The sequence below is a fragment of the Hemiscyllium ocellatum genome, chromosome 18, assembly GCF_020745735.1.
Source record: "Hemiscyllium ocellatum isolate sHemOce1 chromosome 18, sHemOce1.pat.X.cur, whole genome shotgun sequence".
Taxonomy (NCBI): Eukaryota; Metazoa; Chordata; class Chondrichthyes; order Orectolobiformes; family Hemiscylliidae; genus Hemiscyllium; species Hemiscyllium ocellatum.
In genome coordinates this window covers 74,921,775-74,935,511 of record NC_083418.1, presented here as the reverse complement: position 1 = coordinate 74,935,511, position 13,737 = coordinate 74,921,775, and the positions used below count along the sequence as shown (strand labels likewise).

Here is a 13,737-nt window from a genome sequence, read left to right as displayed (position 1 = left end):
AGTCAAGACATGGATACCTGTCTCTTAGTTTTTAAGCTGATAACAGCCTCGTTCTTTCCCTTTTGCCACTGATTTTTTGTAACCGAACTGTGTCAATGCGATCTGTTATCAAAGCCAGTAACTTGATTGCATCATCTTATTGTCTGAATAAAATTCCTCTGCAATCATTTGACAGTATGGAACTTTGGCATTGCTAGACAAGGGCACTCATGTAGACTTTGTGAGCATACCAATGTAAAGGGGATGGCATTTTAAAACCGAGAAGGTGCTAGTTGACTGTCAAGTGGACTCTGGCTAGCAGAGGTTTTGCCATGGAGAATGCTCCAGTTAATGATAACTGGCAGTTAACTACCAAGCTTCACCAAGATGTGCTCTTTTTTGAGCAATGGCCCATCCCTTGTAATAATGCAAGTTATCACACTGTTCTGTAAGCTAATACTTCACCTGGGAAAATATAATTTCTTCTCTTCAGCCCCAAAGAATTATTACAGCTTTCCATATGAAAACCAAGGAGTGACAATGATTTTGAGATCATTGTGCAAGAGGAATGCTATAAGATATGAATTGTTAATGAAAACATATTTTGATACTAGCTGCTATTGATGTCAATTGACACTTGACTGACGAGCCAAATCTATTCGCATTAATGTTGTTATTTTCATTTGTCATCTGAATAGCATCTTGCAGTCTATTAGAAATTAACAGGTTCAATCCTAATCAAGTTTTATTTTAAATTTGCAGATAGAAATTTAATCTATGTGCAGGTTCTATGCACAGTACTTGGAATCTATGGCTTAATACTCTGTTTTATTGGACATAGAATCTTTGAAGCAGGTAATTTCTCAAAAGATTACTCTTTCCAGGTTCATTTTGCATTGTAACATTTGTGTATAATTGAGTTCATCTGCCTTTTTTTCTGGAGTCTTCCTTCCTCTCATTTTCAATTGTGGATTAGTACTGTTTCACTCAAACAATTTTTACATTGTGTTGAACAAAGTCATTCAAGGGATGTGGATTTCACTGGCATTTATTGCCAATCCTTAGCTGCCCTTGAGAAAGTGGTGGTGAACTGCATTCCTGAATCGCTGCTGTCCAATTGGTTTAGGGATAGGAATCGATTTGCATGAGCATCGAAGAATAATTACACTTTGTCAAAGGTTTGCACTTTGCACTCATTGGTAATTCATGTGAATTGTCCCAATGTAAAAGGCAATTGACCTTTAAACTGATTGAGAGTTGTGCTGATTGGTTGGCAAATTCAAGCAAATTGTTCTTATGAACACAAGACCGAAAGCTTCAGATACTGTATTTTTTTTTAGTGTCACTGATTTTCTAAATAACAACGAAAAATAATTTACTGTTCAATTCTGGGTAGAGAACAAAGTGCAAATGCTGAGTTTTTTGGGGGGTTTATAAAGAAACGTGCTGGCTGGAATAACATGGTTTTCAGAGCAGAGTGGAATAATAAGAGGTAGGAAAATTACAGCTTCCCATTACACAACTGGGGGGGGGGGCAAGGTGGCTCAGTGGTTAGCACGACTGCCTCATAGTGCCAGTCACCCAGGTTTGATTGCAACCTCGGATGACTGTCTGCATGGAGGTTCACATTCTCACTGTGTCTGCGTGGGTTTCCTCCAGCTGCTCTGGTGTCCTCCCACAGTCCAAATGTTGGGTAGATTGCCCTTGCTAAGTTGTCTATGGATGTGCACGTTAGGTGGATCAGCCGTGGGAAATGCAGGGATAGGGTAAAGGGTTGGGTCTGGATCGGGTGCTCTTCAGATGGTCAGTGTGGACCTGATGACTCGAATGCGATGCTTCCACACTGTAGAGGTTCTGTGATCTGTGATCCTGACTAAAAACTTGTCTGCTGGATGAAGGGTCTGTTTCTGTGCTGTATGGTTTTGATGGTTGTCATCATGTTTCCATCATTTATTCTTCTGGTTTGCTTCCCCATTAAGTAGGGTTAGTTAATAAATATTAAGGTCCCACATGGCATGGTTTTATACCTATTGTTCTTTTAACCATTTTGGATTGCAGTGCTTTGATATTATAGATATGCCTAATGAATGAGTGCTGTTTCCTCTGACAGATTGGATTTCTAAGTCAGATTATTTTCTCTTTTTCCACTCCTCTCTTTGTAGAATTTCTTTTCTTTGGCTTTTTGGCCTTTGGATTCATCAGCTTTGTGTTGGCAACTCGATTCTCTACATTGGACTTCATCAGTGAGTATGGAATAGAAATCCAGCATGAGGCATGTTTGTTTTGTTTCCGATTTGTTCAACCATGCATTTAATGTGGAAAGGCTGGAAATATTGCCACATAACTTATCTTCTAAGTTCAAGATGAATTCTCAATCACACTGGTTTCCTCAACAAATATTAACTTACCTTTCACACTTAGAAATGTGTTGCAACAAATGTTTTTCTGGTTTGTTTAAGGTAATGCAGCACAGGCTTTAAGTATAATAAATTTGTCAAAGAGTTCAACGAGATCGTGGTGATCTGGCCAGTGGGGCTGAGAAGTGACAGATGGAGTTGGGGGCACTACCACTGTGCTACAAGGTTCCTAAATGTTCCCAGTGGTTGCTAGGCCGAACCGCTGAAACAGTTCCTCACGACAAACTGGTTAAATTATCCCATTACTAGCTACGCTAATCACCATGAAGCACAGAGAATAGATATTAGCTGTAATGTTTAGTTACTCATTAGATTTACTGAGTTTAATTTAGAATTAAAAATTAATCTATTCACTGACATTGGATGTCAGTGTTGATGACCGAGCAAGCATTTGTTTCCCTTGAGATGGTGTAACGCAATCTGACTGAACTGCTGCAATCATTTGATGTGCTCACACCCACAATTCTGTTTGGGAGGGAAATCCCAGATTTCAACTCAGCAACCGTGAACAAATGGAGCATAGTTCTTAGAATCTTATAATCCCCACAGTATGGAAACAGCTCATTTGGCCCAACGCGTCCACACCAGCCCTCCAAAGAGTCTCCCACTCAATTACGTTACATTTCCCCTGACTAATGCACCTAACCTATACATTCCTGAATACAATGGGCAATTTAGCTTAGCCACTTCATCAAACCTGCTCCTCTTCGGATTGTGGGAGGAAACTGGAGCACCCGGAGGAAACCCACACAGATGGAAGGAAAATGTACAAACTCCACACAGTCCCCCCGAGGTTGGAATCGAACCCAGATCACTGGCACTGTGTGGCAGCAGTGCTAACCACTGAGCCAACATGCTGCCCACAGCTCTAAGACAGGATTTTGATTGGCCTGGTGGAGAGCTTGCTGGTGTTCTCATGCACCTGAGTTGTCCTTGGGGTACCAGGTAGTAGAGGTTGTGGGTTCAGAAGATGATGTCTAGGGAGCCTGGATGAGTTGCTGCAGTGCATTGTGCAGGTGATACACACTGCTGCTATTACGTTGGAAGCTTCATAGGGCAAAATTGAGAATCCTATGAGAACCAGAGTGTCCACTTCAATTTCTGTTTTTCTGAAATGAGAGAATTATCTACAACAGATATACATTGTATTATCTGCTTATAATGCACAGAATTTAAAGTGTAATGTCCGAAAGACTGGTTGTGCACTTTCTTTCAGCCTTTTGGCATAATTTGATCTCCTGAAGACATGCTGTTCTTTTCTTTCCAGGGCGGTTTGAAATTATGGTTGCAGTAGGACTGCTGGGTGGTGTAGTAGTCACACTGATTAGGTGGATTTTCGGTGTTCCTGTGCCCTGTGTAACATTTGTGGGAATCGTGCTGGGATTTCTGGTCGCGGCAATCATTTTCTTTACTCCAGTCGGTAAGTCAAAGGTGAAAATTGATAAACCTGCAGATTGTGGGAGTAATTACACGTATTTACATCGGTTTCTGAATTGTATGATGTCAGTTTAGAGAAACCCGGGTGCTGGCAGATGGGACTAGATTGGGTTGGGATATCTAGTCAGCATGGACGGGTTGGACCGAAGGATCTGATTCCATGCTGTACATCTGTGACTCTATGACTAAACAACTGATGACTCAATGTACACTCTCATTTATCCTTACTATACCCAGTTATGATTTGGAGATGCGGTGTTGGACTGAGGTGTACAAAGTTAAAAATCACACGACACCAAATTATAATTCAACCGGTTTAATTGGAAGCACAAGCCTTCGGAGCGCTGCTCCTTCATCAGGTGGTTGTGGAATGCACAACTGTACGACACAGAATTTATAGCAAAAGTTTACAGCGTGATGTAACTGAAATTATACATTGAAAAATACCTTGATTGTTAAGTCTCTCATCGGTTAGAATGTCCATGTTAGTTTCTCTTCTTTCATTTGTAAATCGCAAAATGTTTTTTTCACTTCTTACTTGAGAATGTAACTTTTTTTAAAAAAGTTTTGCGATACACAACCACCTGATGAAGGAGCAGTGCTCTGAAAGCTAGTGCTTCCAATTCAACCTGTTGGACTGTAACCTGATGTTGTGTGATTTATAACTATATCCAGTTAGCTTTTGATTATGTTACTTTGCAATGGCTGAAAGGATTTAAGACCAGGGAATCCAGGTGGTTTTAAAAGTCATTTTAGTTTGTAGTGAATTTGCTGCATTTTTAATTCTGCCTGTTCCTACAATTTGCTTTTTGAATTATGAAGATGTTGAACATTTTATTATTTTGGCAAATTGTATAAATAGATTTGGAGATCTAATAAATGACTATGACCAATGCAGTAGTAGTAACTGCTCAGCAAATAAATGGATCCAAGATTAGCGGGGATATGAACATGAATTTATGGGTGTAGGAGTGTACTACCCAATGTTTTTGAACCTAATTCTGTTACTCGGTAAGGTCACGGCTAGTCTGTTTTGTTTCGAGTTCCACATTCCCATCCACCTCCAATAATCTTTGATTCCTTGCATAACAGGAATCTTGTAATAGTGAAGACGAGTGAGGTGGCAGCAAAGAGAATTATAGAATCCCTATGTTGAGTAAAGAGGCCATTTGGCCGATTGGAGTCTGCACTAACCCTCCAAAGAGCATCCCACCCTCTCCGTGTTTCCCATGGCTAACCTACCTAGCCTGCATATCACTGGACACTTTGGGGAAATTTAGCATGGCCAGTCCACCTAACTTGCACATCTTTGGATTGTGATAGAAAACTGAAGCACCTGATGACAGCCCATGCAGACGTGGGGAGGACATGCAAACCCCACACAGACAATTGCCTGAGGTTGGAATTGAACTGGAGTTCCCAGCACTGAGGCAGCAGTCTAACCACTGAGCCACAGTGTCGCCCTATGCCAAGGTGATTGGTGGTTTAACCTGAGGGTTGCTATCCCTCAGGCAAGAAGCTATCTTGAGGAGGAATGTCCTTTTGTGGTAACCTCAGCCACTGCAGGAATTAAACCACACTGCTGGCATCCCTCTATTGCAAGCCAGCTGTCCTGCCAACAATCAAACAGCATCTGCAAAAACAAATTCTGTGATCCCATGTTTAGAAATGTTGCACGTTTTCACTGTGCTCCGTCTGAACCTTGGACTAGACCCAGACCTTTGAGCACACGATGAGAATTGCTATCCAATTTATTCTGAAATAACATTGAGTGCTAGATAGCCCTTACCATAAGATTTGGGCTGTTGTGCATTAGGATGTTTTCCTGCAAAAGTTACTATTTCCCTTTGATGCTGCTGGTTAGTCGACATCTAGAGCTCCCAAGATTTTCTGTTTTTTAGTTTTTTTTTCTTCAGTTGGCTTGTTTGGTAATGTGGAGAAAGTGATGACTGCAGATGCTGGAGATCAGAGTCGAGAGTGTGTTGCTGGGAAAGCATAGCAGGTCAGGCAGCATCTGAGGAGCAGGAGAATCGACATTTTGGGCATAAGCCCTTCACCAGGAATATGACTAAAACAAAAATCCCTGTTTCCTTGCTGACCACCTGTATGTGGTGTAAATCTTGTACGTCTTTTTATTAAAGGTTTGTGCTACTCTCCATGTTGACCTTTGTCCCTGAGGATAGTCACATTTATTTGTTCTTTCCAAATAGCAAATTTTGCCATATTTCGCAATGACATCAACTTCTGGATTATATTTGCCTGTGTGATGCTGTTGGTGCCAACTGTTCTGATTCTGCTTCCAAGGACAGTAAGTACTTGTATTTACTTTGCTCTCCTAGCTCAATCATAGACATTTTACAACCTAAAGAGGTTTGTTTTGAAAAGTGTGTAGAGGACCAATTTCAAAATGTGCCATTTTCATCTAGTTTATCACCTTGCTCAGTCTGGTATGTATCCATCAACATTCCATCTCAATATATTGGGCTAACGTCTTTGAGATCTTAGAATATGCCCCATCTGTCTGTCTTGTCTGTTGGTTGTTTATAAAACACTACAAAAGGCAGTAGCTAACTGGTCTCCTAGTCAACACACACTCTTCAACTAAAAATCAGATTCTGGGCTAAATTAACACTGCATCATTGACATTTATCTTTGTTACTGTATAATTCGACTCCTACGGGGAAAAAAATGTGCTGCGGTTTACAGCGTGACATTGCTGCATTGAAAGATTAATATCCATTTAATTTCCTGCAAAAAAAAAAGTTTAGGACAATTAATAGTGCAGTGTATGTTTTAATGAATAAATTGATGATCCACCAATGGCAATCAATCTTTCTGCACAGATTTCAATTTCAGCAGGTGGATCCTTACCTATGAAGAGTAAATTTTTAGAGGGCATTTTTAAACAAATGTTTAAACATTACCTTAACTCTTGCTCTCTCACACTCTTTTATTTCTCTCTGTTTTCTCTCTTTTTTTTTCTTTTTCTCTCCTCTCTCTCACACTCATGCTGTTTCTTTATCTGCACCTGATTTTCTAATACATCATTGATTCTGTTCCTTTTTCAATCCTCCATTGATGTGGAGATGCTTGGGTTGGACTAGGATGGACAAAGTCAAAAGTCTCTCAACACCAGGTGAAGTCGCACTTCAGCTTTTGACTCCAGTCTCATTGGTTAAGGAAATGGATGGGGGCAAGTCCTGATTTTTCACTAATGTCTATTGGTATTACCAGCTTGTGTTTCCAGGAAATTTCAGGAGAAACTGTTCATGAACTGGTGGGAGGTGAGAGAGAATGAGTCACATCTTCCAAAGTAAATTGGCTGCCATGTGTTATTGTGTTTGTTCACGGGATGTGGTCATCCAGCATTTATTGCCCACCCCTGATAGCCCAGGGGGAAGCACAAAGTCAACTACGTTACTGTGGGTCTGGGGTCAGACCCGGTAAGGTCAACAGATTTCCTTCCCTGGAGGACTTTAGTGAACTAGATGGGGTTTTTAAGACAATCCAGCTTAATTTCAGGGTTTTCATTTCTATTGAAGAAAGACATTCTAGATAATTTCAGATTTTTCCTTTTTTGTTATTGAATTCAAATTCACCACCTGCCATTGCCAATGTATACCACCTCCCCTCTGCCTGTGTACAAAATAATGACTGTGTCAATATTTCTGTCAGTGGAGGTCAGGCATGTTACAGATGTTCTATAAATCCAAAAACTTTTACATTTCTTTTGGTGTTGGTGTGAGGGTAGTTACTTTGGGTTTCAATGGGTCAAATTTTAAGGAAAAGGGATGGTCTACTGGTATTATCACTGGAATGTTAATCCAGAGCCCTTGGTAATGATCAAAGGACCCGGGTTCAAATCCTGCCAACGGTAATGGTAGAATTTGAATTCAATTTTTACAAAATCTAGAATTAAGTCTAATGAATCTATTGCCAATTGTTGGAAAAAACCCATCTGGTTCACTAATGTCCTTTAGGGAAAGAAACTGCTATCCTTACCTGGTCTGTTCAACACCTGAATCCAGATCCAAAGCAATGTGGTTGACTCTTAGATGCCCTCTGGGCAATTAGGGATAGGCAATATATGCTGGCCTAGCCAGTGATGCCCTCATTCTGTGAATGAATAACTTTGTGCAAATATTTTTTTTAATGCAGTACAAGATTTGGTGGAACTCTGAATTAGAGTTTCTGTCACCCGAATTCATACATCCTTCATATTTCATATGAAATGATTTGAGTATTATTGTGAAATAGGGCTGTAGGATAAAGAAATTACTGTTAATAGTGTGTGTGTGTTTTTTTTTTAAACAGTTGAACATCATCAGCTGTACACTGGTTGGCTCTTATGCTGTAATTACTGCAGTTGGGTTATATGTCTACACCAGCCTGACATTCATAATTCTCAATATCATTAAAAGAGCAATATACCCAGATTTTGCAAAAGTGGAGAGTGATGCTCCTTTCCAGCATACGGGTAGGTACTTTGAGTAAAATTTTCCTCTTTGGGTTGAAGAGAGCTGATTATAGTTTTGTTCAGGGCGGTTCTGATTACAAACTTATTACTTTTTTTTTACATGGGATTAGTGAATTATGCTAATTACTGAAGTCTGCTTCCTCCCATGAATAAATAATTGGTGACCCTTTATGTTTGTATTCTGGTGTGTTCCAGTTCTCCACAATGTAACTTTACTATGGAGGAACAATTGCAGTGGTTATATAAATACCAATAGAGCAATCATAGAATCCCCACAGTGTGGAAGCAGGCTATTCGGCCCATCAAGTCCACACCAGCCCTCCAAAGGGTATCCCACTCAGAACCATCCACCTAACCCCACCCTCACCCACCTCCCTCCCAACCCGATCCCTGTAATCCACCTAGCCTGCACATCCCTGAAGGCAGTGGCTAATTTTAATATGGCAAATCCACCTAATCTGCGCATCTTTGGATCATGGGAGGGAACTGAATCACACAGAGAAAATCCACACCGACTTGGGGAGAATGTGTGAACGCCAAACAGACGGTCAACCTAGGGTGTAGTTGAACCTGGGCCCCTGGTGCTGTGAGGCAGCAGTGCTAACCCCTGAGTCACCAATTTCACTTTATAAGTGCATAAGGAGACACACTTAATTTAGAAAAGAAGAACTAATGGAGATTTTGTGGTCCCCGCTGAATGTAAATTAGTATTTTTAATTCTTTCTCTTCCCAGATTATATTCTGACTGCTGTATGGGCAGTGCTGTTTGTCAGTAGTACAGCATTGCAGTTGATTTTGGAAAGAAATAGATTACCTTTTCCACCCTGTCCATATGATAACTGGAAGAGGAGGAGACATGCAGCCTTTGGAGAACGAACACCTTTGTTAAGGCCACCTGAAATATGATGAACACAACAGCAAAATTCTGTATAACTTGCTCATTTCTGTGTTGTTTGGCCCATATGATGTTATGGAGTTCTACATTAACTAGTTTTCCAAATGTAGAATTTGCATTGTCTTGGGTCTTTCAGGTTTCACATTGGGATATCCATTGAATTTGTTTTGGAGGATCCTGAAATATATTAAGTTTTGAACTTCATTGAATTGAATATTTGCCACTTGGGAGAAAAGGGATAATTTTTTTTTTGTTAGTTTTTACTAACTGCAAGCTTGAAATGAATGTGTTCTGTGTGCTTTGGTAATACCTATTTTACACTTTAGGATAATGCTACACTTAGTTGTATTTCTGTCAGTACAACTTTCTTGCCCTTTGCACCTGAATCGTACAGTTTCAATCTCTTTTGTAATACCTGAATGTAGTTGTGATGCAACTGTGAAATACTGTTTCATTTGAATCTAATGTTTCTGATTTCAGTTTCTAACCACCTGCAAAAATACCATGTCTTTTTTTTTTAATGGCCTGCCTTGCACATAGGTATTTACAAGTCACTTTTACTTCTGAGTCTACAGTCAGTGAACCAGTTGACTGGTTACAGGTTCAGTCTCTGCCTGGTGTTGAGTTAAAGACCATGAAGATTATAATGAAGGGATTGATGGGTTCATCACCTTTTGGATGATAGCCAGGCGTATTGTTTATGCTTTCCATCTTGATAATCTGGTATTGTAGGAATCTTTTATCTGATTGTTTAAATTAATGTGGTATACAATGCTTAGAGCAAGCAGGTACAAATCATTTCTGTCTCGATTTTTCAATCTAGACAGAATGTGTACTCCTTTGCAAAAAATGAAAGATTATGGCAAAAGTGTAAGATTATGGTTTAATCTAATATATAACGCAGTTCCACATTGCTCTTAGTGCCAATGGCCCAAACTTCCCATGGGGTGTGACAGTCATTACAGCAGCACGTTTTGGAGCTGTGTGTCTGGACTTCACCATTTCTGTGCCAGAGTTAGATATAAGAAGGTTCCAACTCAATTAAATTTGAATAGTTACCCAGCGAAGTTTGGAGGAAATAAAATAATAATCTGAGTATTCATCAAACTGAACCCCTGATACCTTAGTTGGTACTAGGTGACCCTTCACCTAGACTGGAAGCTTGAATGAATATAGTTTTGAGAAATCCTATCGGGTCTGACAGCATTGTGGAGAGATAAACAGATGTTTTGGAACAACTAAGTTTCAGAAAAATCACAACTATAAATGTACACCATTATCACAGATCTGTTTCTTTTCATATTCTGTGTGGAACTGCATTTGGCCTAAAGTATCAAGAAGTAATTTTGCTTCTAAATCATGTGCACTTTAATAAAATTTAAAGTTTCTACCTGTATTAAATGCTTGTGCTTATATCTATAATTGTTCCATTTGAAAATTGCCTAACAAGTTTCTGTATATTACTGTTACTGTGGAGAAGGTGTTTTTGATGGACAATGGTCTTAAAGTGCCAACTGCGCTCTCTTTTTTTCATTTGTTTCTTTTCACTGTATTTTCTGTGCCCCAGAGACTATATCTTTCATTGACACCCCAAGTAGAGAAGACAAAGTATATAATCCAATTCAGAAAAACAGCCCTAGCAATTTTTCTCTCCGTATCTTTGTGGCTTCCATTGTTGTATCTCCTGTTACCTTGCCTATCTTCCTGGACCATTCGGTCATTGCTCTACTTAAATATCAGTTGCCTACAATATTCCATAACATTTCCTGTCTGTTAGCATTTAACTGTTTATTGTTAACATTAATATACTTACTGTTTGTTGTCTTGAATGTCCTCAATTTCTTAGCCTTCATGACCCCATGGAATAAGTTAAGATTCGTCAGTTTGAGTGAAAACAATCACTCTTGGAGGTAATGGCCTAATGGTATTATCGCTGGGTTGTTAATCCAGGGACCCAGGTAGTCTTCTAGGGACCTGGGTTTGAATCCTGACATGGCAGATGGTGGAATTTGAATTCAATAAAAATCTGCAATTAAGAGCCATAAAATCATTGTCAATTGTCAGAAAAATCTATCTGGTTCACTATGTACTTTAGAGAATAAACCGCCATCCATACCTGGTTACTTGCCTTCCTGATGAAGGGCTTATGCGTGAAACATCGAATCTACTGCTCAGATACTGCCTGACCTGCTATGCTTTTCCAGCACCGTGCTTTTTGACTGAATCTCCAGCATCTACAGTCCTCACTTTGTCCAAATACATTCTGGATGGGATAACTAATAGGAAGGGGTTAGAGACTATGGACAAAGTGGGACTGGATTAATTGAGGATAGCTGGTTGGCATAGATGAGTTGGACTACAGGGATATTTTCCATGCTGTATATCTCTATGACTGTATGTGACTCCTGACCCACAATGTGGTTGACTCTTGCATGCCTCCTGGATAATTAGGATGGGCAATAAATGCTGGTCTAGCCAGTTATGCCCTCATTCCATGACTTTTTTTTAATTCCACTACATTTCAATCCTAAATGGCTACCCTCTGAGAATCCAGTATGTCTTTAGTCACCTGATACAGACCGAAATCTTTCCATAAGATAGTTCTGTCACTTCACAAGTCAGTCTGCTGAACTTAGGGAGGGCAATGAAAATAAATATATCCTTTGTGGTGGAGTCCCAAGCCATAGGCTACTCCAGGAGCAGTTTCACGAAGGCTGTCTCCAACTGAAACAAGATGTCTGTACTCATGTATTCAAATTGTATGTTCCCCAGAAGCTGCCTGGTTGCACAATGACTGGGAGGGCCTGTGCACATTGGTTGGCGTGCCAAAGTCATTCTGAGCATCCAGTTTCAAAAAGTCACTGTCACATATGAACATCGGAGGTCTGCGCAACAGTAGAAATAGAAATGGGAGAGAATGCTGACTAAATTTGCTTGCAATGAAGGCCAACATGTTAGTCCCTTCCTAATTGCTGTACCTGCACATCCCATTCAGTGGCTCAATAAACAAGGTCACAACTGCCCCTTTGGTCACTAACAAATCTCAAGTTCTCACTATCGAGCATTTTGTTTTCTTACCAATTTTTCCAGTATAATTCATGGCTATACTCTTGCCTAGATAAAAACAATGACTGCAGATGCTGGAAACCTGATACTGGATTAGGGTGGTCCTGGGAATGCACAGCAATTCAGGCAGTATCCAAGGAGCAGGAAAATCCTCTTGCCTATCAGTCAATCTGTGTAAATCCACTTGAAATCTCATTGCATCCTCCTCTTTACTCCCATCCTCACCTTATTCTGTGTCATCAGCAAACTTGGGAAGTATTGGATTTTGTCCAGATCATTGATATAGATTGTTAACAGCGGAAGTCAAACCTTTGATTTTTGCTGAACCCCACTAGCCAAAGTCTATCAAGCAGAGAATGACCGAATAATTGCTACCCTGCTTTTATCTGTTAACCAACCTTTAACCATGCTTGTATGTTACCCCAGTCCTACATGCTCTACTTTTGTTTGTTAATATGTTGTGTGGGATATCTATTGGAAAATCCAACATACTAAATCTACTGGTCTCCCTTATTTACTTTACTAATTTTATCATCAAAAGTCTGAGGTCTGTCAAACATGAATTATTCATGTTGACTGACTGTTCCACTATAATTTTTGAAGTGTCCTGTTGTCATATGCTTTATAACGCATGCATGTAGTTTCTCTACAACTGATATTAGGCCAACTTACTTTGTAGCTCTCCATTTGTTCTCTTTCTTATTTTCAGTAGTGGAGATATATTTGCCACTTTCCAATCTGAATGAACCATTTCAGGATGTAGAAAAATTTAGAAGATGATCTCTCATGCATCCATTCTGTGGTCATCTCTTCCTTCACTCTCCACAGAGCATCAGGTCCAAGGAATTTGCCGATCATTCCTATTAATTTCATTAATGCTACTTTTCACTTACAATAGAACCAAAGGAGCAATTAGTATTTCTGGGAGTTTTGTTTATACCATCTAAAGATAAACATATTATTGTTCAGTTTCTCTGCCTTTTTAACATTTTAGTGAATGTTACTGGCAGACTAGCATTCATTTCCTATCTTTGGATGCCTTGAGAAGATGGTGGTGAGTTGCCTTCCTGAGCCTGCTGTAGACTGACCCTGAGTGCTGTTGGGAAAATAACCCGCGTCTCTGGTGCTGAAGCAGCAACGCTAACCATTGAGCCACCATGCTGCTCCGATCTTGCTTTTTATTATTTAACAGGAGGCTTGCTTGGGACCCTGCAGCCACACTATCTCCACCAAGGACATGAAGATCCTGGGCCTCTTCTGTCACTAATCCCTAACCACCCAACGCCTGGAGGAAGAATGCTTCATCTTCTGTCTTGGGACCCTGCAACCACACAGGATCAATGCAGATTACACCAACTTCCTTATTTCCCCTTCCCCCACCTTATCCCAGTCTCAAACCTCCAACTTGGCACCGCCCTCTTGAACTGTCCATCTTCATTCCCACTATCCATCCACCCACCTCTCTG

General features: G+C 40.1%; 1 protein-coding gene across 1 annotated transcript in view; it reads left to right on the top strand.

The window, feature by feature from the left end:
* The window catches only part of LOC132824273 (transmembrane 7 superfamily member 3-like), a 29,278-nt gene extending 18,685 nt beyond the window's left edge, over window positions 1-10,593 (top strand). The window contains exons 7-12 of the mRNA XM_060838610.1: window positions 742-834; window positions 2,142-2,222; window positions 3,664-3,816; window positions 6,044-6,141; window positions 8,148-8,310; window positions 9,044-10,593. Of these exons, the coding sequence (XP_060694593.1) occupies window positions 742-834; window positions 2,142-2,222; window positions 3,664-3,816; window positions 6,044-6,141; window positions 8,148-8,310; window positions 9,044-9,216 (761 nt within the window). The 3' untranslated portion in view covers window positions 9,217-10,593. The remainder of the gene's footprint in view (window positions 1-741; window positions 835-2,141; window positions 2,223-3,663; window positions 3,817-6,043; window positions 6,142-8,147; window positions 8,311-9,043) is intronic.
* The last annotated feature ends 3,144 nt before the right edge of the window (window positions 10,594-13,737 follow it).